Raw genomic sequence first — 27,756 nt, 5'->3', positions numbered from 1 at the left:
GAAGAGACGATTCTTAGGTTCTATCTCGCCAAGTAATATCCATTGACCGCACTCGCGCCGGCGCACAACCACCAAGATGTCTCTCTACGCCCTTCCTTACAATGGAACCGAGGGCGAGGCCGACGCCGGCTACTCGACCAACGTCACCGACTTCAATGTCTTCTACGAGGTCAGTTCACCGTCGACAAGGGGTTTCGAGCATATCTGACTTTGGTAGTCTGGTGATATGGCCTGGATCATGGTCTGCTCAGCACTCGTGCTGCTCATGATTCCCGGTGTCGGTTTCTTCTACTCGGGTCTGGCTCGCCGCAAGTCGGCGCTGTCCCTAATTCTGATATCGATGATATGTGTTGGAGTGGTGGGCTTCCAATGGTTCTTCTGGGGATACACCTTGACCTTCTCTCACACCGGCTCCGTCTTCCTTGGCGACATGTCGAACTTTGGTCTCAAGGATGTCGTCGCCCAGCCCTCCGTCGGCTCGACGAAGCTCCCGGATATTTTGTTCTGCCTCTACCAGGGCATGTTCGCTGCCATTACGTGAGTAGACCACATCCCCCTCCGTCGTACCATCGCGCATCTGTGGTGAGATTTTGGTCTACGCCGCAGATGTGCATGAGAGCGCCCGCTGCGACGCAGGTCTCAAATTTTGCCGGTAGCACCAGGAACTAACACGAAAAAAGTCCCGCCCTCGCTCTTGGTGCCATCGCCGACCGCGGTCGCATTCTCCCCGCGATGGTCTTCGCCTTCATCTGGGCCACCATCGTCTACGACCCGATTGCTTACTGGACCTGGAACGGCAACGGCTGGCTGTTCACCCTCGGCTCCCTCGACTTTGCCGGAGGTACTCCCGTCCACATTTCCTCCGGTTCCGCCGCTCTCGCCTACTCCCTGATGCTCGGCAAGCGCACCGGTTACAGCAAGGTTCACGGTCTCCCCTACCGTCCCCACAATGTCACCCATGTTGTGCTTGGCACCGTGTTCCTCTGGGTCGGTTGGTTCGGCTTCAACGGCGGTTCTGCCCTTGCATCCAACATCCGTGCTGTCATGGCCTGCTTCAACACCAACCTCGCTGCTGGTGTCGGTGGTGTGACCTGGATGCTGCTCGACTACCGCCTCGAGAAGAAATGGTCCACGATCGGATTCTGCTCCGGTGCCATCTCTGGCCTCGTCGCTATTACCCCCGGTGCTGGTTTCGTCACCCCCTGGGCTTCCGTCATCTTCGGAATCGTTGGTGGTATTGGCTGCAACTTTGCGACCAAGCTCAAGTTCCTCCTTGGCATTGACGATGGCCTGGATGTCTTCGCTGTTCACGGCGTCGGTGGTATCCTCGGCAACATCATGACCGGTATCTTTGCTGCGTAAGTCCCTTGCACCTCTTCGTGGAGAACACAGCTAACAAAATGCAGTTCCTACATTGCTGCTCTCGATGGTGCTTTGGTCATCGATGGTGGATGGATCGAGCACAACTACGTCCAGCTCGGCTACCAGCTTGCTGGTTCCGTCGCCGGTTTCGCCTGGTCTTTCGTCCTGACCTGTCTGATCCTCTTCCTCATGAACCTCATCCCCGGTCTCAGCCTCCGTGTCCATGTCGATGACGAGGACCTCGGTCTCGATGACACCCAGCTCGGCGAGTTCGCCTACGACTACGTCGAGGTCACCCGCCACGTCTCCGACCTCGTTGGCAGCGGTAGTAGCCACGACCAGACCGTCGGCGGCTCTGCCCACAGCTCTCTCCCTGAGAAGACCGTTTAGAGTCTTCTCGGAAGAAGCTCGCTAATATCAATATGGAGGTAGCTGTGGAATGTTCATAGACTGTCGCATTGACAATCAAAAAGGGGGGATAATGTCTATAATACTCTTGTTCATATCTTGCTTTGATACCACTATGGCACTCGCTTGCTAGATTTACTTTTAGTTCCTGTGGACCAATTCACACATAACATACTATCAATTGTACCCATGTGACTTGATGTTTCGAGGCACTTGTCGCACATTCTGTAAGATTTTGAACTGTTCCAGGGTAATGTCTTGACTAGGTAGTCATGTTGACGTGGTCTGAAGACTTAGTCACATTGATACTGAATCCTTCACGACATCAATGCATCGGTGACTGGTGTTGGAGATGAGCACAAGAGACACAGTCAGATTTCTGCCTCCTAGTCCGCCTATTTGAAGCTGACTTGGGCAGACGATGACACCAAGCCTCCTGCCCGATGTAACCACCAAGATCCGTGTTCCATTGAGTCCCGTCTAGCCGTCCATCATGTCTTTCTCCGTGTCTCGGTATATATCCAGAATCACCATATACCCTAGACTACTATTCCGCCATCGACGCAAATGGCTTGGCCGGTGACATACGACGCTCCATCGCCCAGTAGAAAGGCAATCAAATCCGCGACCTCCTCTGGCTTCCCGAACCTCCCCAACAAACACGGCGGTGGGCCAAACTCGGCCTGAGGCGCCGCCAGAGCCTGCGTCAAAATCGGTGTCTCGATGGTCCCACTGCTAGCAATCAGTTCAATACCGGTGCGCTCATCTAGCAGATGCACTCACGGACAGACAGCATTGATCCTCAACCCTCTCCCTCCGAACTCCTTTGCAGCGGTCTTCGTCAGTCCAACAACCGCATGTTTGCTTGCCACATACGCCCCGTTCATCGGCAGCCCAATCTTCCCCGCCACAGAAGACACATTCACGATACTTCCTCCATCAACCATGTCCGGTATCTCGGCGCTCATCGAGTTTCGAACCCCGCCAGCATTGATATCCATCACGAAGTTCCAGTCCTCATCTCCAATGTCAGGGATGCGGATGTTGTTACCTTGGGCACCGAGAACGCCCGCCACGTTGGCTGCGCCGTGTAGCGGGCCAAACTTTTGAACGGTTTCCGCGATCCAAGCTTTTACGGCATCGCGGTCTCGGACATCCACGACCTCGGAGTGTATGTTTTCTGGGCCAAAAGCAGTGGAAAGCTTGAGTGTTGAGCTCGCGAGGAGGGCAGAGTTGTTGTCTGAGAGCGACACCTTGGCACCCAGGGACACAAGGCGGCGTGCTGTTGCGAGACCTATTCCAGAGGCTGCGCCTGTAATTGCGATTGTTTTCCCTGATAAAGAAGACATTTTGAATTCTATTCGTGTATTTAGGTCTCACTTAGATCTTCGATAGACAGCAGGGGTAAGTGGCAGGTTAATATGGCTCAGGACTTCGGAGCCGAGTTGCCTGCCAGAGAAACACAAGTGAGCTTCCCCCGCAGTGAGGCATAAGAGGTGACGACCGTCCGAAGTCGACAAAGTTTAAACAGACTATGCGCTGTGTCATATATATACTAGTGGGAGGGCGCTCAGCTGGGACATTGACCAAGGGCAAAAACGGGAGGGGGCCGGGCCGGGTCCGGCAAAGGTGGGTCATCCGGCGACGGCTTCCGGACACCAGATCCGGGCAACTCAATTAGTTGTATTCACGCCACTATGCCGCACAAAGTGCGTTGAAGTCTTTCGAGCCCGTTGAAATAATCGAGCCGAGGGACCTGGGTGCCCACATATCAAAAAGGTAGCCCTTGCTTAAGCGGCAGAAGCAAAAAGATGCGCCGAGGGGGAATCGAACCCCCGGCTCCCCGACGCTGCTGGATGGCAACGGAGAATTTTACCACTAAACCATCGGCGCAGTCGTAATGATCGTATTTTGTTGCTGGAGTCAGGCAGGGTTGCGGTATTTGATGTCGAGTTGTGCGCTGGGGTGGAGATGAGGGCATCGTGAAGGATGGGGAAGGCATCCACAGAGGGTCCTTGATGGGGCCCCGTAGGGCTGAGTGAACCCGACTTCATATCGAGAGCCAGGAGGAAAATGATCGAATATCAACGGGAGAACATTTTTCATACGGTGTCTCGTTAAGGAAAGTTACGGTGGAGACTAGGCAGATGGAAAACCATCCTACAGAATGCCTCGGGCCATATCTTCAGCCTCTACTACCTAGTACTATAACTGACAAGCTAGAGGTCTTCAGACTAGTCTCTCATTCCATTCAAAGTGAGACTGCTTATTTACTCTGTGGCTGCCAGGCTATATCCTGTGTGCTTCATTACTCCTGTCCCGGACGACAAATAGCGATGACGGCGACGGCGGCGGCGACGACGACGATGACGACGACGATAGAAGCAACCACGAAGAGTAAAGCAACAGTCAATATAGCAGCCCAGACACAGGAAAATAGGCGGTCTCGTCGAAATCCCGGCTTCCCAATCATAATCAAAAATCAACTTGTCGTTCATCCTTTCTAGGTGTTCCCAGTGATACTGGCGAGCGGATAAGCGGCCTGAATCCCTGTGTAACATCTGTTCGCGATTGGCCCGCCACCGATCCTTCAGCAACCTCACCTTCCTGTTCAGGTCAGCTCAACCGCACAGTCAGCCCCCTCGATCCCAATGCGGTACAGCTCCAAGGGGAATGCTGAGAATCACCTATAAAATGCTCTATGATGCTTTTAGACAGATCTCTAAACCAAGTACTCTTCACATACAACGTGTCATCACACTCAACAACCCAGCATCTCCTCAAGATGACCAGACGTCTAGTTCAGCAGCCGCCAATGTACTCAACATCCCTCGGCGGCACCTTTCGCCCCAAATACCCATCCGTCCCCTCCCAAATTGAAGACATTCAACCCCAGAAGAAAGTGACCATCACCGTCATCAAAGCCGGTCTCCTGATCCCAGGCGACGGCGAGCCCGTCAAAGACGCTGCCCTGGTCGTCACGGACAAGCTCATTGCCTGGATCGGCCCGCAATCCGACATCCCGTCAAAGTACACCGACGCCCCCCACAGATCTTACACCGTGCCCTACCTCATGCCGGGACTATGGGACTGCCACGCGCACTTCACGATGGGGAGCCCCAACGACGCAGGCAACGGCGACGCGTACCTGGGCATCCTCACCGAGCACCCTTCCGCCATGGGCGCGCGCCTCACCCGCGGCTGCTGGCTGGCCATCCAGCGCGGCTACACCTCCATGCGCGACGTCGCCGGCCTAGGCTGCGAGATCAGCAAAGTCATTGACGAAGGCACCATTGTGGGGCCGAACGTGTACAGCTCCGGGTCGTGCCTGAGCCAGACGGCAGGACACGGCGACATCTTCTCGCTACCTGCTGGGGATGTACTGCTCAACCTCGGCGTGTCACAGATCTCCCCGGGTCATTTTGGAACGTTCTCGAACATGCTCGTGGATGGCGTTGATGAGTGTCGGAAGGCGGTCCGGCTGCAGATCCGGCGCGGGGCCAAGTGCATCAAGATTCTTGCGTCGGGCGGCGTCATGTCTCGCGACGATAACCCATTGTATGCGCAGTTTAGTCCCGAGGAGCTGCAGACCATCGTTGAGGAGGCGACGAGGCAGGGGAGAGCTGTTGCGGCGCACGTCCATGGCAAGCCTGGCATTCTGGCGGCGGTCAAGGCCGGCGTGACCACGGTGGAACACGTCTCGTTTGCGGACCAGGAGTGCATCGATCTCATCAAGGAGAAAGGGACCATCTACATTGCCACGCGTCTCATCATGGACATGATCATTGACAGCGGCGGCGAGGGCATCCCGAAGTACGCCTACGAGAAGGCCAAGATTTGCGCGGAAAACCACCTGGTGGCGTACAAGATGGCCATCGAGCAGGGCCTCCCCATTGCTTTGGGTACGGATACAGGGCCCGGGTTCAACATGGCCATGGAGCTGGAATCGGCTGTCAAAGCCGGGATGAGCAACCTGGAGGCCATCAAGGCGGCCACAGCGAACGGGCCTTTGAGCGTCGGGAGCCAGGCACCCAAGACGGGGCAGTTGAAGGTTGGGTATGAGGCGGATGTGATTGGCGTGTTGGAGAACCCAGTGGAAGATGTCAAGGTGCTCCAGAAGATTGACAACATCGGCTGGGTGTGGAAGGGCGGGAAGATCTTCAAAGGACCAGGAGTTGGCCCATGGGGAGAGTCTGAATGGTGGGGCGACGAAGCTTCATTCAGCAGTTGATTGATGTTGGACGTCCATGCTTTCTGCTGGTGTCTGTGACGATAAGAAATCCCTCCACTTCAAATCAAAAGTTGCAACAAAGACTGAAATATCCCGATTAAAAGTCTCGGGTTTGAGACGTGTCACTCTCCCAGATAGCGATGAAAGCCTTCGAAACCGCACTTACCCGTCGTGCGGGATCTTGTCTCAACCCAGACAAACGGGCCTTCAGCCTCCCTCCACGCAACTCCAGAAGCTTGTAGATATCATATTCCTCCTCAGAGTAACCGTTCATTATGTATACAAATGCAGTCTTTTCCCCCGCAGGTCACTCTCATCCATCACCATCCACAACTCAACCTTCCTGACTCAATCATTCCCACTCTCACCAAAGCCGCCAACATGTCCGAACAACGCCTCGTCTTCCACCCAAGACACTCCCTGGCCTTCCCCACAGATTTCATCTACAACGCAGTCAAGATCGACGATGCAGGTGACGCCCTCGAAGCCGTCTGCCGCATCCTCAGCGGCGAGGCCAAGGTTCACGCAAGCCGTGACACGAGCTCGCAAACCCTCGACCAGGCAACGTACCTCGTCGGCTGGCACGACGCGATCCACTCTCTCCGAAACTTCATCCTCGCCCGAAGAGACTTCCACATGAATAAGAACACGCACATCCACGGCGTACCCATGTGCATGTCGCTTCCGCCCACGGCCACTATTCCGGAGGCCGCGGTTCTAGTCGCCAGCCGGGGCACCGCGTCGGTCTTCAACATCCCCGAAGTCCCGCTCTTTGCCCCCAACGGAGCCGAGAAGCAGGCTGACGACGGCTTCATCGTCGTCAGCTCCTCGTCCGCCACCCCCTTCAACACGCCCACGACAAGCTCTTTCCTCCAGAACTCCTCGTCTGGGCCCACTGCTCAAGACTCCCAACTCCAGACCTCCAACATCCTCGCCGGCATGGACACCAAGACCATCCTCATGAACTACGAGCGCGAGGCCCGCGACTCGGAGCAAAGAATCGCCACGGAGATGGCTAAGATGAGCCTGATGCGCCAGGCCATCTTCAAAGACCGCTTCTTCGGTGACGTGCCATCATTCCTAGACAACGGCGGCTCTGTCAACAAGAAGCAGCAGGCCCGCGCCGTCGACGCCGTCGACCAGATCTTCCGCAGGTGGAGAGGTGGACAGATGCCGCCAACAACCCGACCTTCTCACACGGAGCCAGCCGTCAGGAACCTTGGTCTCTTTGGCGGAGCATTGCGCAATCTGCAGAACAGACCGATAGTACCTCAGTCGCCCGGCAACGCGGGAACCATCGGGGGTCCCCCCTTTTTCAGTCCGTCTCAGCTCAACAATACCAGCCAAGCTCCTCCTCGGAGCCAGCCATCCCTCTTCAACTATGCCTCGATGCAGTCCACTGCACCGAGAAGCCAGCCCAACCCGACGCCACCCGCTCCGCTCCAAGAATGGCAGCTCGACCAGCTTCTGCAGGATCGGAACGACACACGCGACCTGAAGGAGCTGTGGCAGTCGTACCAGCCAGGCCCCTCCTTCATCGAGCGTAACGGGGTGCTTCTCCCTCCCCCTGACGCAACGCCCTCTGCTGGATCTTCCAAGTCTGTCGGATCCTCAGGCCCGCCCCAGACCTTTGGGAGGCGCCTGGGGTCCTGCGCTATATCTCATGGTGGCCAGCGTCAGTCCCGCAGTGAGCCCTTAGCGCGCAGCAGCATATTCCACATCACCCATTCCACACCCTCTACTATTCCAACCTCAACCCAGGGTACGCTTTCTCATACACCTCGCCAGCAGCCAGCTTCCTCCAGTTCTTCCATGGTCCCGTCGCAAGATGTCTCCGAACGCGAGATGGAAGCAATGTACCGCGAGGGCGACCGCCTCCTTGACCTCGACGCCGGCAGCCGCACAACTGCCGACAGATCCACCCGCCGTAGCCAGGTCGAACTCGCCCACCAAGTTGCCCGAGACCTCCGCGCCCGCGTGCGTGCTCGCAGGGCAAGGGAGCAGGCGCAGACGTACACCCCGGAAAGCAGCGATTCCCTCATGACCGCGCCGTCACCGACGTCTAGCTCCACGGAGCCCGCAGAGCTGGACGCATTCGGCACGGAGCTTGCCCCAAGGGCTGCTGCTCCTACGCCTCCCAGCCGGCCTTCTCTCTTCGAAAAAGCTCTCAGCCCGGAGGAGTACAACCCAGCACCAGTCCGGGGGGGTCCTGCTTCCGGCCGCGGGGGCCTCTTTGGGGAAGCTCTCTACAACCCAGCACCAGCCCGGGGCAACGCCACAGACAACACCTCCATTCCAAAGGCCGCCGCCCCTGCTCCCGGCCGAAGCGGCGTCTTTGGGGATTCGGCTCGCATGCCTTATGCCGGAGGTGGTCTCTTCGGTACCAGTCCGGCGCCGTCTCAGCAAGCTCCAGGTCCGTCCGGCATGTTCGGCTCACAGCTTTCATACCACAGCACCAGGGAAGAGTCATCTCGCAGGTCTACAGACGAGGAAGAGGACCCGTAATCGCCAAAACGCAAGTTCTTTGCTAAAGCGGTGCCAGTTGGCTATCCGGGGAGTGGTTATCGTCGTCCATCGTCGTATGCCATCGTCGTCGGCATCCTCGTAATCCATCGTCGTTATCCTCATCTTCACCCCTATCTCTACTACTGTCGTCCTTGTGGTAAGTTATTGGGTACGCTGGGTTAGAGGGTTCACGATCCGGCTAGCAAAAATCTCTCTTAAATGCAAACAATCTTGTTATTGGGGTATCAAATCGTGTGTATTGTATTCGGACTGAATTCGTTCGCCTTTTTGTGCAATGTCTAGACTTGGGGAAGGTTAGCTTTCATTGATCATCCATAGAAAAAAAAGCCACGAAACTCACAAAGCATGTCCACATCCGCCCCCCGTGTTCCTTGCCCTCCCATCTTGAAGCGACTCCTCTCTTTCCCTCCTCACGCAATGTTATCCATCTCCACCTCATTCGCAGGCTTGCCCTCCTCCGCCTCCTCGTCTTCCTCAAGATCTACCACCTGTCAGTAACCATCACCATTACCACCCCAAGACCGAGCACTCACCCGCCATCTCTACCTCCCCATCCTCCGCCATCTTCCTCCTAATCGCATGCGCAATCTTCTTCTCGAGCTTCTTGGCCTTCTTCTTGCTGAGCGGCGCGTTCGGCCCGCTGTTGGGCATCAGCCCCGGCCGCGCGCCCCTCTGCACGTCGCTCTTGGCGATCTTGTGCTTGTTCTCCTCGGATCGCTTCTGGCGCACCTTCTTGGCCTTGTTCGCCTGCGCCGCGAGGCGGTTCTTGGAGCGGTGGTTCGGGTTCTTGACGGACGGCATCGTGAGGTGTGTGTGGTTTGTTTTACGGGTGCGGTGTCGGAGGTGAAAGTGGCAGAGAATGCGATTGATAGCGGATTGGATTTGGCGATTGGGATTTTTTTTAGTGGAGCTTGAGGAGCTTGGTGGGATGCGCCGGGCGGTCGGGGTCCAGGCACAGTTCGCCCCGCACCCCTCACCGAGCTACTCCGCAGTACACAGCGCACACCGACCACACCTTGTCTTCACCGAGGTGAGGCATGGACAGGGAATCACCCGGACCATATCAAAAGTCTCTAGATCCTGAATCCAAGATTTGACACTGCGATTAATGCATTTCTCATATGACAAAAGATTCCAAGCTATCGATAGAGTTTGCGTCTTGATAAGCGAATTAGATCTTTAACCAAAAAGGGTTTCATTTCTAGGTCGATGTAACCAGGAGGATTCTTGTTTGTCCAGACGCTTTCCAGCCCATTAAAAAGTATGCGGCAACCGGATCCAAACGCCAGCCTTCAATGCATGATGCCATCCCTGTCTATAGTCCCACTACCGCCGAGCTTTCGCCTTCTGCTCTTATCACCGCGCCACTCGGTCGCTGTTCTTGCCAACCGTGCTCGGGCTGCCCAGGCCTTGGTCGTCGTCGGTATCCTCGCGCAGGCCCTTCTGCGCGTCGTCCTCGTCATCGCTCATTAGGCCCTCCAGCTCAAACTCCTCAGCGTCTCGAACTTGGCGGTTCTCCGCACGCCCATTCGCCACCGGTGCGTCCAGGTTGACTTTGCCATCCACGTTGGAGTTACGGTCGAAGAGGTGGATGAGCATGTTGGCGAAGAGGAACACCAGGAAGGCAAAGGAGTAGAGAATCAAGATGTAGGAAACGTGATCCAGTCCGGAGTTGGCGACGAGTACCATCTGCTCCTCGGTCGCACCCATGAAGAGAAATCCAGAGGCGTACAACAGCTGCGACAGGCATGTCAGAAACATTCAAAGAGGGCCTCTGGGGGGTTAACACTTACGAATACGGGAATATACTGGAAGCTGTTGGTCTTGCGGCCGTCGGCGGACATGCCACTGGCGTCCTTGACGACAAAGGCAATCTCAATGATGCGAGTGATGCCGGCGGCCATCAGCGTCTTGCCAAACATGGCGTGGGTCATGGCGCTGATGGGCAGCTCCTGGGGATGCGCCGACATGGCCCAGCCGGTCATGAAGAGGACGAAGCCGGGGATGAAGTTGCGCTGAGGGTTGCCATCGCGATCGCGGCTAAGCCAAACGCCTGCCAGGCCGGCGCACCACCAGATGATGCCCATGGTCGTGTGCTGCCAGTCGTTCCTAACCCATTCGGTACCCCAGCGGTGCTCGGTGAAGGTGTTGACGCAGCCCCACGCGGCAATGACAACGCTGTCGAAGAACTCCTGGGATCGTCCGGATCGTCGGAGCCACAGCTGCCCCACGACAAGCAGCAGGGTCAGGATGATGCCGTAAGCGATGAAAGCGCTTCCCATGATGAAGTGAGCCAGACATTGTCCCAGGTGGTCGCCCTGGCAGAAACCCAGCGAAGTAATGCCTCCAAACAAGAATTGAACCCAGCCGAGGACGGGGAAGGCCTTTCCGAGAACTCCGTGGATGGGCTTGATGACCCTGCGAATCTTTCCGTTGAAGCCCTTCTCGAGATGCAATTTCAAGTAGATTCCGACACCGACCTGGACGGCGAGCATCAACATCAACCATCCGGCGAAGCCCGAGTGAACGTTGCCGTGGACGAATTCTCTACCGCCGTGCATGTGGCCGAGGAAGTAACCGAGGATGGCGAGAGCGGTGCCGAGGACCTGTGTGGGAACATGCCAGCGATTCTTGGTGAGCTAGGTAGGGAGGAGAGGTCATGTTAGCAATCGCGCATTCTTTTGGCGGAAGTGTCGAATATTGAGGTGAAGTGGCTTACTCCCAGCACCATGCCGACGGGGAAGATGACCCCGAAGGCCAGCATCATGATGAAGATGTGAATCCATAGTGTCGTGTCGATGGGCTCTTGGGAGACTGTTTCGCCCTCCTGGATGTGGCTGACGCCGTGTTCGTGACCGAGAGCCATGGGGAGGGATGTGAGGATGACTGCAGCTGCTGCGGAGAGACGGATCGAGGATGGGATTCTGGAAGGCGGCGACGAGGCCGTAGAAAAGTGGTTGAGCGCCATGACTACTCCCGTACGGCGGCGGCTGGCTGCTACCAGCACGACCAGACCAGACCAAGCTTGTTTGGTAGGCACAGAGGGTGTTGTTGGTGCGGAAGGGCGTTTCGAAAGGCAGAGGCTCCCCTGTGCAAGTGCGAGGCCCTGGAGGCGGTTGGAGCCAGACGTGTCACAGACTTGGGCTTGGGGAGCGGGGCGGCGTCACGGCGTCGCAACGCAATTGGCGAGGTTCGGACGAGTGGTGGGTGTTTAGGGGTGGTGTCGGGCGGTCGTCTCGACTCTGTGGTGAAAGTATCGTACGGGCGAGGAGGTGGTTCGAGTGCCGCACCGCGCAGAGAGCGGGATGGAAGCCAAGCAAGAAGCGAGGCGAGTCGAGTTGAAGACTGTATCCGTCCGGTAGAACAAGCGAATGCCTACCACGGTATCTGTAATGTAATGGATGGATGGATGGTACGTGGGGAAGACTCTCTTCGGTCGCGCTGACCAGGGGGGGCCGGAGTCGCTATCTTTAGCTCGCTCGTGGGTCGCGGGAACCGTGTTGTTGTCGTCGATGTTGTTGGTCGTCGGATTTTGCGATGCGAAGGAGGAAGAAAGAAAATGGCGAGGCGGAGGAGAAAAGAAAAAAGACAAAGGAAGCAGTGAGGCTCGCAGACCGGAAGACGGCAAGGAGAGACAGCAGGACGGGAGTGCCGCTCTCTCTTTCTGAGGTGTCCTGGTGCTCCTTCTGTTCCTAGTGCCGGCTCAAATCAAACCAGAGTGGCTTTGCTGGGCGACACCCGGAGGCTTCGGTAACGCCCATATTGCCTGTGGAACCCTAGCGGGTGCAAGGTCACTTTTCATACACTTTTGTATGGCGCAATACATTGCTGCTGAGTGAGCGCGTGTGTGTGTGTGCTGTGGAAGGGGCGGATGATGGATCGCTGGAGGGGGAGGGGAGGCCTGATGCCGGGGGCGATTACGCAGAGCTGATGTATTCTCCCCGCCAGATCTGGCAGGGGAGATACAAGCGACGCCTTTCTACCATGTAGACTGTTTCTCACTGCAGAATTATAGGTGACTCTCTGCAGTAACTCTCTGCAACTCGGTGTTCTTCTCAGCAAACCACACAAAGTACCATCTACTGCAGGCATCCTGCATCCTGCACCCTTCTACCAGGTGAAAGCTGCTGACCATACACAATAATCCCCAGGTTACCTTACCTGTAGGTAGGTAGCACTTTGCAACGATCCATCCAGGAGGCCCCCCATTCGCCAGCCAAAACACCGAGCAGTGTCCCCCCCCGGTTTGACCCTCTCGGACCGGCTGCACCGGTACGTACCCCTGGCCCACCACGCTGCCTTCCCTTCGTGGCATAACCATAACCGCATTGAGTCCGTTTCCATTGGCCACAGCTGTCCGTTCCCCGTCTTTTAAGCGGGGGCGCTGAGTAATGCCGTCATCGCCCAATCCCAGTTGGCAGTTCCAGACGGTCGTCACCGGCAAAATGTTTGCCCAATTCTCCGTCTCCCATTCTGCTGTCCACAGGTACGTGTCGAGGACGGGAACGCGTACAACAACGAAAAACACACAGAAACACCGCCTCCGTTCTCACCGGCCCCTGCCAAGAACCCTCATTATTATTCCACATTGCCTGCGGATATTGCAAACTCAATCACAACACGCTAACTGCCCCAAAAGAAACCCGCTCGCCGCCCCGTTCTGTCCTCTCCCTTAATTATTCCCCAAGACTCCCAAGACGGCATCCCTATCCCTAGTGGCAAGCCGAGTAACTCGAGAAAAACAGCGCCTTGGCCCAAGGGAGCCAAGCTTGCCTTTTCTTGCCCATCATGACTTTACGAGCAAACGTCAATAAACGGTCCCACAGCACCGTGAACCAGTCAACACCCTGACACGCCATAGCTAGCTTGCATTACCCGCACCGCCTGCCACCAACCTTCTGAGCGCCTCCCGCCTGTCATACCGTCTTGGTCAACGGTCCTCATCCCATCTGCTTGCATTTTTGACGACATGCACAGAACGTAGGGGATCTCATGCAATCATAAACCCGCTCGTCTCGCGGCATCTGCAATCGTCGCCTGCATCGAATGAACAGGGCTCGAGCGTGCTTTGCTGAGCATGCCTTGAGGCTGCACCTAAGCCTACGCAAGAGTGAACCCTCACGAACCTGGACGTGCCCTCAATGCTGCTTCGATTTCGAGAACTCTGCCATCAGACCCTGTCTGGGTTAATGACCAGCGGTTCCTGCCGCAAGAGACTTAGTCTGACATGACGGTCAAGCGAGGGTGACAGTTTACAGCATGATAGGGTCCACGAACACCTGGCCTCAACCGTCGAGTCACCTTCTCTCGGGAGCGACGGATGTCATGCCCTCACAAAGGAACATGTCACCCACGATCAGGTGGTACCCTGCTTCACGGTCCGTTGTGTTACGGCTGCCCAAGTTTGGGAGGCTACCAGTTTGCGTGATATTGCATGATTATGCGATGACCAACCTTCCACCCAGACCATGTCCAAGAGGCATTTTCTGGTCATCATGAGCAGCATCACGATGCTTAGGAGGCATCCATCAAAGTATAACCAGATTTTTTCCATAGTGAGGCGCATACCTCCGCAAATGGATGTGGCTAGGCTCAAAAAGTGGAAGATGCCCGAGAGGCTTGCTGGAGAGACGTTATTTGACTGAAGTGTGCTTTACGATGTTGGAAATCACAATCAATCCAAAGTCGACCCCGTGGCACTTCCATTAGGCTGCAATATTGCCATGGCAGGGTCATCAGAGTCCGTTTCACGCTACAGCCACGTCATTCATGTCCCCTTCCGAATGTCCAGTAGCACAGCTTCCGCAAGGAAATTAGAGGGAAACAGCAACTTTGCCTCGAAACCAATATTTGTTACGCCGGAGATCTTTGCTTCCATCATTTCTCGAGTACAATACTGTCATGACGCTGAGGGGAGCAGACTGAAGCCTCGGCCACTCTCCGGATGTTCCAAAGTCCAGCCAACTAAATGACAAGCAGTGCTTGCAAGTATCTTATGGGATGCATACATAATCACCGTAAATTCCTCAAGTCGGCAGCAGCCTTTGCCTGCCTTGTGTCAACGAATGTAACGGCCAACTCTAACCAACTCTGCGTGACGTTAAGCTCAATGCCGCCGTAGTGCTTACCTCCCTGTCCTCCGGAGCCCGCCGCCCGCCGCCCGGCGCCGGCGCCGAAACCCACACGGCAACGGAGCGATCCATCCAACCACGACGCCGGAAGCGTCTAGCGCGGGGTGGCTACACGAACCCTGCAGCTGCCACCATGCACCGTTCGTCTGGGAGGACCAAGAACCGTCGCATGCCTCGGCTTTGACGGGCGATCACTAAACGATTACTCTACTATGGTACAGGCATATAATCACAAGGGAGGCACGACACGGCAGGTTATTTCAGCTTTCTCTCATTACTCATTGGCGCGTCTCACTCGGGTATGCTATCTCAGACTCAGCCCTCAGAATACGGATATCTTGCAACATTCACGATTCCCTCTCACTATCAAATATTCATGACATCCTCATCGCACATCAACTAGTAGGTATACCGGAATCCAGGCTGGGCGCCCTCCTGCAATACAGTCAGCACAACACTCACGACCTCAGGATTCGCGGAGATACTCACATCAGACGCTTCAAGCTCCTTCTCACCCCGGTCCGCCTTCCCGTTCTGGCGCTTAAAGTCGAGGCCCAACAACCCCACGAGAATCATCGTCAACAAGCTGCACGCAATGCAGGCGTACATGCCGGGTCGGTAGTGCGGCTTGTCCTGCTCGCGGAACAGCAGACTGCCCGCGATGCCGCCAATACCACCAAACGAGACCAGCGTCGCGGAGCAGAAGGCGCGCTTCCATTGGCCGCGGATGTTGTTGGCCTGGTACGCCATGACGGCGGGGATGTTGGAGTTGGCGCCGGCGGTGGTGAGGAAGACGCCAAAGTAGCGCACCCCGGAGCTCGGATGGAAGCCCATAATCGGGAGGCCGACGATGAGGAAGAGCATGTTGATGAGGATCACGGGGCCGCGGAACTTGTACTTGTCGCCGAGCCAGGCAGTGGCGTACATGACGATGCCGGCGAAGGCGTACGGCGGTGCGACTGCTCCACATTAGGCTTCATCTACCCGACGTGTTGGGAGGGGGGGACTTACTGAGACACTGCGCCTTGGCAACGCTGAAGCCCATATTGACCTGGAGGATGATGGGCAGGAAGTACGCCAGCGCATACGACACGGTGGTGGTGTTGAAGAAGATCATGGCGTAGGCCCAAATCTTCCAGTCGGTGCCAGCGCTGAGGAATCTCTTCAAGTTGAACGCAGGCATGTGCGCATCGCCACGGTCGCGGTTCACACGGGCAACAACCCAGGCACGCTCGCGCTCACCGAGGAAGTTCCACGACTTGCGCTTGGAGTCGGGGAAATCGACCAGTAGCCAGTATCCGGCGATTCCGAGTGCGCAGGTCAAGACACCCTCGATAATGAAGATCCAGCGCCAGCCCGTGAGACCCTCGCGGCCATTGAGCTGCATGAGGCCGTAGGCGAGGATACCGGCGAAGGCGGAGGCGACGCAGCCGAGCAGGTAGAAGACGGAGTATCGCTTGCCGACCTCGTCTGATTTTGTCAGTTCATTCTCATCTCCAGTCTAGATGAGGGACTGGGGGCACTCACATCTCGTGTACCATGTGCTCAGAAGATAGACACAGGACGGGAAGAAGCCAGCCTCCAGGACACCGAGCAGGATTCTGCACGCATAAAGGTGGGAGTAGGTACGCGCGAAACCCATGCCGATCATCACCGCACCCCAAAGCAGAGTGAGTCCGCCAAGGTGAAGTCTCGGGCCGATCCTGCGGACGATGATGGTCGAGGGCGGCTGGAAGATGATGTACGGGATGAAGAAGAGAAGCGAGGCAATGTTCTGCGCAGCCATGTCCGTTAGCAAACTCCACGCCAATCAGCACCGCCGGCTTCAATGTCAACTCACGTATCGGTTCTCGAGCATGAGCTTCAGCTCCACCGTCATGCCCGCAATGGCGGCCGCAGACAAGTTGGTGCGGTCCATCAGCGAGACGCAGTACATCGCGCCGACGGTCACGACGAGACGTCGGTCCACGCGGCGGATGATGGCGCGCTGCTCCTCCTTGGTGAAGCCGCCATCGATGTCGTCGACGTCGTGCGAGCCGGTGACGGAGTTGGCAAGGTTGTCGGCGTGCTCGAAGCCGACCTTCTCGGGGTCCGAGCCGGCGTACGGGTCGGAGTGCTTGTGACTCATGTTGGCGACGCTTTCCCGTGAACGGATTGGGTCGGTGGTCTGGGAAAGGAAGATCAGGACCGGGAGTGGGCGGTCACGAATAAGTCGTCGACGGAGAAGACGCAGACGTGCAGCTGCGAGTTGAGCGTCTACCCGACCCAAGGGATGGAGGGGGGGATGCTCTGGTCAGGCAAAGAGACTGGAACCTGGGTTTGTCTGTACGTGTCGTGGATGTTGCACAACAAAGCTTGGGGCTCAGTTGGATTCCCGCTCGTTTTTGTGTGTTGGGGCCGTACGTGGGACAGGGAGGAGGCACGAGGAGGAGGGACAATCGTGGTTCGGAAGGCGGGAAAGGCCAGAAGGTTATTCAACCCAAAAGACAAAATCTTGGAGGGTGCACACAGAGGAGAGTAGACAAGAGAGGGTAGCATCAGACGACACGACGTTGATAAGGAGATATATACTCCTCCATCAAAGACGACGGCAGAGTGAACACGACCCCAGCCCACAACTCCCGACCTCCCTTTTGAGGCTAACGAAATCCCCACGAAGCCATCCCAAACCGCTGGCGTCCCCTTGTTTCTCGTCTCTTCCCCAGGAAAGAAAGAGGATACCGCCCTCCGAAGCCAGCCCTCCGGCGTGCGTACGACAAGACACTTGGACCGCAGTTTGAGTCGCGAGATCCCCGCCTTGGTCTGGGGTGGGAGAGGGGGAACCCACCCTGGATGCTAGCTCTGGGGTGTATTGCTGGCTGCGGGGGAACCAATCAAACTCAAAACAAGACAAGAAGATACCGAGGGTGGCGGCACCGGCGACCGACCCCGGGGGATGGAGGCATGTCACGATGCACGGCGAGGTGTGGCCGCATTAGGGCATAAGGAAGGATGGGCAGGAGGAGAAGAGGATGTAGGGCATGCGGCGAAGTACATACAGCACACAAACTGGCAAAGACATCCAGGGCCCAGAGAAAGGCGCAGGATTAGAGCACGAAGAGAAGCAAGACACAGACGGAGAGAAAGGCGGGCAATGTTCTCCCGGCAGAGACACTGCCCACGTTCCCAAATGTCAATTGGCAATCTCCCACGTCCACAGTCCACAACCCCATGTTTCTTGTATTCTTCTCTTCAACAACAGTCCCATTGATCAGTCAGTTGACAATTATTACCAATATGGAAAATCCCCGTCGACCCGGACCACCTGCAAACACAGAACAGCCCAGTGTCAAATCCGGGGTACGAGGAGGGAGTGGGTTCGTCCCGGTCGCTGGCTGCGGGGTAAAACGCACGATGGGATGGGGGAGGGGGGAAATGATGGAGATGGATGGGGTTCGCCATGGGGTCAAGGTGGAGAGTCTGGAGCCTCCCTTGTCGACTCTCCCCTTCGTCTTACCTGGGTTCTCCCCCCTTTCCCTCTCTCTCTTCAGCCCACGCAGCCGCTGCCTTCTCTTCCCGTATCAAGGATCATTAGATGGTTGAGAGAAATGGACTACGCGGCCAAGCCTAAGAAAAGAACCACACACTCGCAAAAGCCGGGGTAACGGGACCTGCCAACAGCCCAAAGCAGTTCGAATGGTCCGAACAGCAAAGTCATGATTCGGCCGGTCGACTCGGTACTTTGCGCCGGGACGGCTTGGCGGGTATGCGATTGGACGGCCCGCCGGTCGATTGCCCGTTTCGGTGTTAGACGCGAAGCTCAGGCTAAGGCATGCAAGCCCACGCGATGAGACCCGAGAACGTACTAAGCTGCCCAGCAATGTCGACGTGACACCTCGATATCTGTCTTGCCTTTCTGCTTGGCTTTCTTGCCTGCTTCGACGCTACATACGACCCCCGGGCGGAGTGGAAGAACAGGTTGCAGGAGTTGCGGGAGGAAGATCGACGGAGCAGACAGGGCACCGAATAAGTGACACCCGGATTACGCATAGCATCCAGCAATGATTTGCCTGGTTCTCCGTTCAAATGACAAAATCTGAGGGTCTCTTGCAGCAGTGACATAACTTATGGAGACGCATGGCCAAGATGGAACATCTGTCACCGTGCATCCTGACCGTATCTTTTTGCCCATCTCTTCAGATGGCAGATCTGGCCCGGGCTGGAATGACCGGAAGAACAGCAGCAGCGATGTGTGGAAATGGAATCCGCGTCGGACCCCGAGGCTACTTCTCCATCTCCTACCTAACTTCGCTTCAATTACACTTTTCATCCGAGTTCAGAAGACCAACCGAGACCTCATCAAACCAGTCCGTCTCTTCAACCATTGACCCTCGCCTGCCAATGGCGCCAAGATGGCCCTACTACCCTTGGCAGACCCAAGTGCAACCCTCTTCCGCGCAGCTCTTCGTCAACGAGTCGTCGAATGCATCGAACGGCACGCCAGCGGACCAGAATCACGGTCCATTCCCGACGCAGCGGTCTTCGAGAGGCATGTCTCATGCGCAACACCCTAGCGCCAATCATTCCCCTAGGATATACCAGACAGAGAAGACTCGAACAACATTTCCCACTACCGTGCCCGCGGTTCAGACATCGTGTCCAGTCTCCCTTGTGTTGGCACGTTGACAATACTCGGGTCCAGACTCCATGCCGCTCGCTCGCTGCCTGCGCCCTAATTACATGCCACGCTTCGTGCAGCCTTCAACAAACCCCCGGTGTCGTTGGCCACCGCACCGCCTCAACTCAGATCATGCACAATTCTGCCCTCACTCCGAATCAGAGAAGGATGCAGGCACACCACCCTCCATCAGCCAGCCGCCGCTCATCACAGATCCCGCGCCAGAAGGAGCCAGCAGCTCTAGACCTGGCCGACCGACCCTTTCCCCTCACCCAACCTCGGCAACTTCAGCCCTTCTACGGCGTGTCATTGGGCGACGATCACCGTCTCCTGTATCCGATTGAATGATGCCCGAAGCTAATTTCAACGACACAAACTCCAATAACTGGGGAGATCTTCACCGCAGTGCCACGCGGTCGGGTCTTGGTAGCTCTGATCTCGAGAGGCTTCCCACCACTTCGGAAGACCAACCAGAGTAGACTCGCAAGCTACGCCTGAAACGTATAATTCTGCCCAGCCCAGCCTCCATCGTGATCCTGCCTCAGGAGAGCTGTCCAGCCTCAGACTGAGTGTCTAGGTGTAACCTCTGCCGTAGGATAGACACCGAATGGGCAACGCTGCATTTCTGCGCCGCAGGTTGGCGCTGAAGGAACAGGGAATGACTGGAGGCAACCGAGGAAGGATCATCAGCTCTGATACGTACCTGAATGATGCAGACTGACGAACCAGAGCGCTTGGAATGCCCGAGCATCCTCGGTTGTTTTGGATGGCTTCAATCTGAGGGTCCCCAAGAGTTCCATCGAAATTCGCAAACCTTCGCCGTAGACTATCATTCTCTTCATGGCAATAGTACTTTGCTGTCTGTTTTCTGACCAAGATGACTCTACGATCACATGAGTCTCCATTAGAGTTGACCGCAACCAAATGACGATAACCCGTGGGCTTCTTGCTCGACCCCTAGTCTCTAGCGATGAGTACTTACTAACAAAAACCAACTGCTAACTTCACAGACCGAATTTCTCCAGAGATTCCTCCTTTGGCACCTCCTCCGCACATGTCTACCGAGTTACTAACGACGCGAAGCTATATACTAGTACGCGTATCAAAAAGAGATGAGGTGCACCCTTGGAGAAGAACTTCGAAGGGGCAAGCCGGCAGAGGAAAGCAGTATGTTGGACCTGATACTCTCCGACTTGCTCCGTTACATGTATGATTTGACCTGTTGTCTCTATCCACTTTCGCTGCTATCTCGACTCTCCGGGCATCCTTGGTTTGCAAATTGTCGTTGCTATCATCGCGGCGATGGCTTTCATGTCGTACCTCACCTCTGTGTCAGGTTCGCTGTACCAGCAACAAGCCCGCGGCAGCTTTTCCAGAGTCTGGTCCTTGAACATCGTGATCTCTTCCTTCGAATGTGAAGACAACCGAGATATTGCAGCCTAGTGACTTCCAGATGAGTCAGCGCGGCACAGCCAAGAATACCCAATCAACACACCACGATTGAACGGCTCCGACGTCGCCTTGCCCCTCTTTCCATCAGCTGATACTCCTGATAGAAGCCTGAACCCTACAATATCACAGAGAAAGAACGAAGGAGGCCACAGATGCGATGACGTTCATCCACAGACTGCCACTGCGCATTGTTTCTAGCATCTTGGACCAGCTAGACACCATTGCAGAGCTTGACATTGCTATTCGAAGCCACCGCATATTCTACAACTCTTTCAAATGCAATGCTCAGACAATATGTCGCAGCATTCTATCAAGCCAAATACCACCCGACTTGTTTCCGTACGCGAACGCACTCCTCGAATCAAATGTAGTCGACCCAAGCAACCATGATTCCGTCAAAGATCTTCTTCGACGACTGGAATCTCGCATCAAGAACGATCCTAAATCTTTGGAACATTTCCCCGTTACTGCGTATGCTGCTCTCAGCCGTGCTTTGGCAGCTATCGAAATCTTGAGAGAGGATTTGGTCTCGGAGGCGCTTCCCCTGTTCAAGAGTAGCTTCGAGGCAGACCATGCGTCAGGGGCATCGCAGCAGGAAATCTTCCGGCTCAATAGAGCTTTCATGAGATACCAGATCATGTGCAACCTATTCTGCACCCCCTATGACGTGGGCAGTCGCCTTATTGACGAATATATCACATGATACTTCTTCCACCCTTTCTCGCCCTGGGCCAACGAGCAGATTCTCTGTGTGTACAGGTATCTCGAACGCAAGGTTGCTGAGGGTCAGCCGCTTCAACTTTACCTTGAAGGGTGCAGACTTGTACTGATCATGTTCACAGCCTACGATGATGTTGCCGCTCACGATGTGGACTGGGGCAAAGTGCCCGTCGAGTGGGACTATGACGCCAACGTCTGCCCTATGATACAATGGAATGTAAGATCTCGTATTTCCCCTTGGTCTCCTTTCTTGAATTTAGCTTGAGAACCTAAGTTCATGAACAAAACGTTGTAACTTAATTGCTCCGAACAGCTAGGTCGCGGTCTGCCCGTTCTGCTTTCAATCATCCGTGCCGCAAATTTCGAAGAAAGACGCCAGCTTTTACCTATGCATCCTCCACGCGCTTACAACATGTCCAATTTGCCTTTTCAGACGCTAGTTCATATGCTACCAGAAAACAGTCTCATAAAAGCCCTTAATCCCAACTTTTCGCAGCGCATACTATACGAGTGCACAGAAGCAAACTTTCAACGGCTGTGCCAGCCTTTAGATGGCGTACAGGACGATATCTCCTCCACACCCTACTTACTGTGGCGAGCCGTTCACATTAAAGAGAGTGTGTCCTGGGTAGCAGTCGATTGGGAACATGTTGGTATGGTCGGCAAAATTGCCGAATTAGGGAATATCAAGTATACGGGGGATGAAAAGATAACTTTACACCACGTCACCTAAGACAAGGCAACCGGGAGCGGCCGGCTGCCTAAATTATGCCGATCAGAGGCGCTGTTTGTCCCAGTAATCATTGGAGAATATGGGATAATAACCCAAACTAGCGCAATCAGCAAATCCTTGTTCAGCTGGGTATCACAGACGACGTGTTCTCCTTGCCTTGGGGCGCTGTTAGCAGCAAGTCGCTCACGTGCTACCTGCCACATGCGTAAAGCCCACGCTCAAGAACGAGGAGGGAAAGGAAACCCCAGAGGCTGGTAAAAGGCCTGATGGACCACTTCTTAAACGGTACAGTCACTAACACTTTCCTCTTGTGACAATATACGCATCTGTTCTCAATCCCCGCGCCGATGTTATGTCGTGTGGGGTGAAAAACAAGGACAGCATATGAAATTCTACCCGCTCTAGACGGCCAGGGTTACGTCAAACGTCAACGGCTAATGACCACGCGTACACCGCGCCACATTCAAAGGTGAGGAATTCCTGTCCGCTTTGATTGGCAGCCAACGACAGCCTTCAAACTGCAGTGAGCTTGGCTAACCTCAAAACCCAAGCCTTTGCCGAAGCCACAGGTGAGCACCAGCGAACATGAGCCAAGATAAATACACCTGTCATCGGCTAGGCGAAGAGATTGACAACGAGTTTCTCTCCAATCACAAGGGCCAAAAGTTCTTGCCTTATGACAAGTTAGACGGCTTGGTCGACCGTGAGAAAGTGGAAGAGACCTTTGAAGACGCGGGTCTTCATGGTGCAACGGCGCTTATTGATTTCGTCAGAGGACGATCTCGAAAAATATTTCTGATCCTCACATTGATGTCTAGCACTGAGGATAAGAAGTTGAATCTTCTGATGGGACTACTGGAAAACAGCGTCACCGATGACTGGCTGCCTGTTAGGTTCATTCGCGACGAAGATCCAAAGAAGTGGTTTCTCGCCCCAATCGGTCGACCACAGTATCGCAAAGCTCCTCTTTCTTCCAACTGGGACCGGATCGTCCGCGACTCTTTTGAGAGCTATCAATGGAGGATTAATGTGCTTTTATTGGACCCCAAAACGCAGTTTAATTTCAAATTTGCGTCGGGCACAGTCCTACCGTATCTTGAGACACCAACAAATCCAGCAAGGGGTGGGGTTCTCAGTGACGTTTCTTGCTACAAGATACACACTGCGCACATTAATCTTCCAGACAAAAGGAAGGTGAGTAATCTGTAACTATCTTCCTCTGGCCTTTAAATAATTTGTTGAAAGGCTCCTGGAAACGCAATGGCTTTTGGTTTGAAGGAGGCCAATGACGACGTCGGCCTCGCCAAGTTGTTCGAGGGGAAAGGCCAAAGTCCCGGATCTCCACAAAATGACACGACCTCCAATCTTCTCAGACCGATCGTCGCTTACGAAGTCGGCAGAGATAGGTATCTACTGTTTCCATGGCCACATGGCGGTAGCTTAAGTGACTACTGGGATCAGTCCGCCAACCGTCCACTTGGGCACGACCAAGTGCAGTGGATTATGGGTGAATTCAGAGGCATGTTTATCGCCCTCGCTAAACTCCATGATTCCAACTGTGTGCACGGAGACCTGAAACCTGATAACATCCTCTGGTTTACGGAAGCCCATGGCAAAGGGGAGCTGCAAATCGCAGATCTGGGTTTGGCGGCATTTAATGCATCGTGCGCCAACATCAGAAGGAATGACAAGGTTATCATCCGAACCACAACACCGACGAGAAGCTCCCGTTACGAACCTCCTGAGGCAGATGGGGTCCAGTCTCAGCACGGAAATACCACTATTTCAAGATCTTATGACATCTGGGCCATGGGATGCGTCATGTTAGAGCTACTGATCTGGCTGGCCTACGGAAACGAAGATCTGAAGACTTTTCAGCAAAACACCCCAGACTTCTTTTGGGAACGTGCTCCACGTTCATCATCGCAAGAACAACACCGTGTGCAGCAGTTTGTCCAGTGTTGCATCAGTGTTATGCAAGACGACTTCAACACCGGGACGATCTACAGCGAGATCCTCGATTTGGTTCAGTTCAAATTACTCGTTGTCAATGGACCTGGCATCGAAATCCCGTTGCATAAGCCTCGAGCAACTGCGTATGAGGTAGACACTTATGTAAGGGAAATCTACAATAAGTGTTTGAATGATCCTTCCTACATTACAGTTCGATCTCCCAGACATGCTGTATCACCTTGCAGCGAGAGACTTTTTCGCGAAGATCGCCCAGATGAATCAAACTATCAAGAAGTGAGTCTTCGGTGGATTTTATCGACGTTCTTGATTTTTTGCTGACAGCCGCGCAATCATAGTACGTACGTACAATCCTTGAAAGACAGGTGCTTTGTGCTTCAAAGATACTAACACAAGGCACTTTCCCCTCCTTAGAATGTAAGTAAACGCATTTGAAAACTGCCAACAAGAAGCTCGGCTCAAATACTGATAATGTCAACATCAGGTTGTAAGCGCTCTCGTTATCCATCTTTCCAATGTTCATGCGAATCTGAAAATGCTGAACCATCTAGTTTGTAAGGACTTTACCTTCAGATGTCTGATGATAAATTCGGGTAGGCTGACATCTCTCGGCAATCAAGCAAGCTCAACGACATCTGGCAGTCAAGACCCGACGAGGAAACTTCGGCTGTCGTCTTCAAATCGATCTCTTGGGATAAGGTCAAGCCTGAGAAGACTGCTTTCGCTGAAGGTTTATGTGCTCGCTGCACTACTATCAAGATTACAAAGTCATTTCAATTCACGTGCGATGCGTCAATGCTCCAACCAGCATGCAAACTCTGCACCATGCTTCTCGAGGCTATAACCCGAGAAAACATAGAGGCTTCATCAATAAGCCTCAGGCAGACATATGCTACCATCAGCATTGAAGATGGCCCGGCCTTACTATCCATCTACACGCCACCAGGTATCGGTCTCTGCGCTGGACGTTGGTCATCGGCGAGCTAACCAAATATTGCCTAGGGCTGAGCACTCTATCTCAGGCACAGACAGGTTCACCAAGATTGCCGGATCAAGGAAGCAGGGAACAGTTCGCCCTATTGAAGGAATGGATTCGATCTTGCGACGATGACCCTTCGCACGAGCGGTGCCGTCAAGGCAAATATCTTCCCGTTGCTACCGTTCCGACACGGCTTATTGATGTGCAAGATGGACTTCAACTGGTGACTTCTCTATCAGACAAGACAACAAAGTACGTCGCTCTCAGTCATTGCTGGGGAAGATTGGAGGACAATCAGAGATTCTGCCTGTTCAAAGACAACATCGACCAATTCCACGCGTCAATTACTTTCGATCTCCTTCCACAAAACTTCAAAGATGCTGTGATAGTCACTCGAGGTCTTGGTCTCCAATACCTATGGATAGACTCTGTTTGCATCGTACAGGATGATGCGAAAGATTGGCAAATTGAGTCAGCCAAGATGGAAGAGGTCTTCAGCTCTGCGTACGTAACACTCAGTGCAGTCTCCGCAACATCGTCTTTGGAGGGGTTTCTTAGCGAACGCTCAACTCGAGCGTACATTCAACTCGAGACTGAGAATCACCAGCCGCTCTACGTGTCCCCGTCTATCGATGACTTTCATCATGACGTCGAGTTGGGTGATATCAGTAAACGCGGATGGGTATTGCAAGAAAGAGCCCTTTCAAGACGGTCCATCTACTACACATCGACTCAGGTTTATTGGGAATGCGGTGCTGGTGTTCGATGCGAAACCATGAGACGTCTTTACAAGTAAGCCATTCCAGAAAAGCTCTCATATACCGTATAAGAAGCTTATATTTTCCCCCTCAGCTCCAAAGCCGCATTTCTTGGAGACCCAAATTTCCCTCTGTCTGCTCTTCATCACTATAGAGACGGCAAGGAGATATTGATACAGGATCTGTACGAGAGGTACTCTGCTTTGGCCTTCTCTCACGCATCAGACCGCAGCGTAGCCATTCTCGGCCTTGAAAAGCGTTTGGCCCGGGCACTCGAGACGCAAGCGTCGTACGGCTTGTTCGTAAAATATTTGCATCGTGGCCTGTTGTGGAAACGAAATCAGCCTGAGCCAATGAAGCGCATTCAACAACCGGCAGGTCACCAAGTGCCTAGCTGGTCATGGATTTCTAAGGAGGGTGTCATAAAGTACGTGGACCTCAAGTCCGAAAGAGTTGAGTGGACGAATGAATTGGAAGGCATATTCACTCGTGCCTCCATCTCGGAACTCAATGCGCCATCTAATCGTAAGAACGGCTCTTTCCCTTCGGACATGGAAGTGTTCTCGTTTGGATTGAACATGAGAAAAGAAGAATTGACGGTTCACGCCACATTTGACGAGTCGGACGGTCTTGATCATCACGGCCTTCGATGCGTGATCATCGGGCGCGAACAATACGACAATAGCCGAGAGGTGAGAAGCCTTCATTGCTTGGTTATCCAAGAGGCTGGCAGCATCGGTAATGGTTACATTCGGAGTGTTTATGAAAGAGTGGGAGTAGCATCCCTTTGGCCAAGACATTTATCCAGTGACAGATCAACAGTAAGATTATGTTAGAATGAAAAGCATCCTCTTTTGCAATGCCATGATTGGAAAGAAACGTCAAATGTGCCCATCGAGCCTTTTCATATGAGATCTCACATTCGTACAATAAAACATGTGCGATTGTGTCAAGTACGCCAATCACAGTTTGCGGCATGCTGTCTCAGGCGCGCAGGATTACCTTGGTGTTAGCCAGCCGAGATGGCCCTGCGAACAGCAGAGGTAAACGGGGGGGAAGATACTCATCCTAAACTTAATGCATGAGTTCGGATGTATTTGAGATGGAACCATAGCCATGAAGGTGGTTCGCAATTTCCGCAAGTGAGTCGCATTCTTTTCTCGAGCCCTTGGATTTTCATGGCGTCACCTTGGGGGTTGGCGCGAATGCAACCGCTTTGATATCTTACTTTTTTCAACTGGACTGCAGCCGCGGCTGTTATGCACTGCAGAGTGATAAAACAGGCACTAGAACGTCTGATTGAGCGGCACAGCAAATCCTACGAGATATTTCTGTCGCCATCGAGCGCGGCTGACTTGCATGAGGAGTTGCATTATGCTGACCAGTCAGATGGCAGTTTCGTTTCAGGCTGCCTTAGTTCATAGACTTGCCGGCTAAGACGCATGGATGGCTAGAATCCCAACAAGCAAGTATCAGGCCATCGGCGATGATCTATCACACCTCCAGGGTGGGTGGGACGACGTTTGACTTTATTTCCCGATGCTGAGCGAACCGACTTCGCTTTGCTTTTGGGCCAAGGGCGCTGGATTGGGATCAACATTGGCACGTCGACGCAGTACGGATACGTACACTGAATTGGCGACGGACAAGGGTCACATTGTTCAACGTTACATCAAGAAACCATCGACCAATTTCACATTCACTTTCACATGGAAAAGATACGAAGCCACAAGGATCAAGTGAAAGACTTCTGTGATTGCAAACAAAAATGGCCCTGCTCGGAGCCTTTCTATAATATATATACAAGTATCATAAGATCGTATGCATC

General features: G+C 54.3%; 9 protein-coding genes across 9 annotated transcripts; 5 read left to right on the top strand and 4 right to left on the bottom strand.

Annotated features, from left to right (window-relative positions):
* Nucleotides 1-76: 76 nt before the first annotated feature.
* On the top strand, nucleotides 77-1,752 carry amt1-2 (Ammonium transporter 1; the record flags this gene model as incomplete). The annotated part of the gene is made up of 4 exons (XM_037324236.1): nucleotides 77-169; nucleotides 218-537; nucleotides 681-1,358; nucleotides 1,407-1,752. 4 exons carry the CDS (start codon nucleotides 77-79, stop codon nucleotides 1,750-1,752), a joined length of 1,437 nt encoding a protein of 478 aa, XP_037177495.1.
* Nucleotides 1,753-2,309: 557 nt separating this feature from the next.
* Nucleotides 2,310-3,119, bottom strand: fabG-15 (3-oxoacyl-[acyl-carrier-protein] reductase FabG; the record flags this gene model as incomplete). The annotated part of the gene is made up of 2 exons (XM_037324235.1): nucleotides 2,310-2,502; nucleotides 2,554-3,119. The coding sequence occupies 2 exons, from the start codon at nucleotides 3,117-3,119 to the stop codon at nucleotides 2,310-2,312; spliced, it is 759 nt and encodes a 252-aa protein (XP_037177494.1).
* Nucleotides 3,120-4,555: 1,436 nt separating this feature from the next.
* Nucleotides 4,556-6,001, top strand: CGCA056_v008987 (Uncharacterized protein; the record flags this gene model as incomplete). Its single annotated transcript, XM_037324234.1, has 1 exon — nucleotides 4,556-6,001. One exon carries the CDS (start codon nucleotides 4,556-4,558, stop codon nucleotides 5,999-6,001), a length of 1,446 nt encoding a protein of 481 aa, XP_037177491.1.
* Nucleotides 6,002-6,382: 381 nt separating this feature from the next.
* CGCA056_v008986 (uncharacterized protein) lies at nucleotides 6,383-8,506 on the top strand (the record flags this gene model as incomplete). The annotated part of the gene is made up of 1 exon (XM_037324233.1): nucleotides 6,383-8,506. One exon carries the CDS (start codon nucleotides 6,383-6,385, stop codon nucleotides 8,504-8,506), a length of 2,124 nt encoding a protein of 707 aa, XP_037177490.1.
* A 431-nt stretch (nucleotides 8,507-8,937) lies between these two features.
* On the bottom strand, nucleotides 8,938-9,328 carry CGCA056_v008985 (uncharacterized protein; the record flags this gene model as incomplete). Its single annotated transcript, XM_037324232.1, has 2 exons — nucleotides 8,938-9,008; nucleotides 9,061-9,328. 2 exons carry the CDS (start codon nucleotides 9,326-9,328, stop codon nucleotides 8,938-8,940), a joined length of 339 nt encoding a protein of 112 aa, XP_037177493.1.
* A 555-nt stretch (nucleotides 9,329-9,883) lies between these two features.
* YTP1 lies at nucleotides 9,884-11,495 on the bottom strand (the record flags this gene model as incomplete). Its single annotated transcript, XM_037324231.1, has 3 exons — nucleotides 9,884-10,264; nucleotides 10,321-11,166; nucleotides 11,247-11,495. 3 exons carry the CDS (start codon nucleotides 11,493-11,495, stop codon nucleotides 9,884-9,886), a joined length of 1,476 nt encoding a protein of 491 aa, XP_037177492.1.
* A 3,562-nt stretch (nucleotides 11,496-15,057) lies between these two features.
* Nucleotides 15,058-16,786, bottom strand: CGCA056_v008983 (putative transporter; the record flags this gene model as incomplete). The annotated part of the gene is made up of 5 exons (XM_037324230.1): nucleotides 15,058-15,093; nucleotides 15,148-15,617; nucleotides 15,670-16,128; nucleotides 16,186-16,432; nucleotides 16,499-16,786. 5 exons carry the CDS (start codon nucleotides 16,784-16,786, stop codon nucleotides 15,058-15,060), a joined length of 1,500 nt encoding a protein of 499 aa, XP_037177487.1.
* A 4,138-nt stretch (nucleotides 16,787-20,924) lies between these two features.
* Nucleotides 20,925-21,470, top strand: CGCA056_v008982 (uncharacterized protein; the record flags this gene model as incomplete). Its single annotated transcript, XM_037324229.1, has 1 exon — nucleotides 20,925-21,470. One exon carries the CDS (start codon nucleotides 20,925-20,927, stop codon nucleotides 21,468-21,470), a length of 546 nt encoding a protein of 181 aa, XP_037177486.1.
* Nucleotides 21,471-22,805: 1,335 nt separating this feature from the next.
* CGCA056_v008981 (putative serine/threonine-protein kinase) lies at nucleotides 22,806-26,753 on the top strand (the record flags this gene model as incomplete). The annotated part of the gene is made up of 7 exons (XM_037324228.1): nucleotides 22,806-23,414; nucleotides 23,466-24,335; nucleotides 24,385-24,467; nucleotides 24,812-25,137; nucleotides 25,194-25,962; nucleotides 26,023-26,620; nucleotides 26,751-26,753. The coding sequence occupies 7 exons, from the start codon at nucleotides 22,806-22,808 to the stop codon at nucleotides 26,751-26,753; spliced, it is 3,258 nt and encodes a 1,085-aa protein (XP_037177489.1).
* Nucleotides 26,754-27,756: the final 1,003 nt, after the last annotated feature.

Source organism: Colletotrichum aenigma (assembly GCF_013390185.1).
Source record: "Colletotrichum aenigma strain Cg56 chromosome Unknown KSG_Cg56_contig05, whole genome shotgun sequence".
NCBI lineage: Eukaryota > Fungi > Ascomycota > Sordariomycetes > Glomerellales > Glomerellaceae > Colletotrichum > Colletotrichum aenigma.
This window is presented reverse-complemented; position numbering and strand designations above follow the sequence as displayed.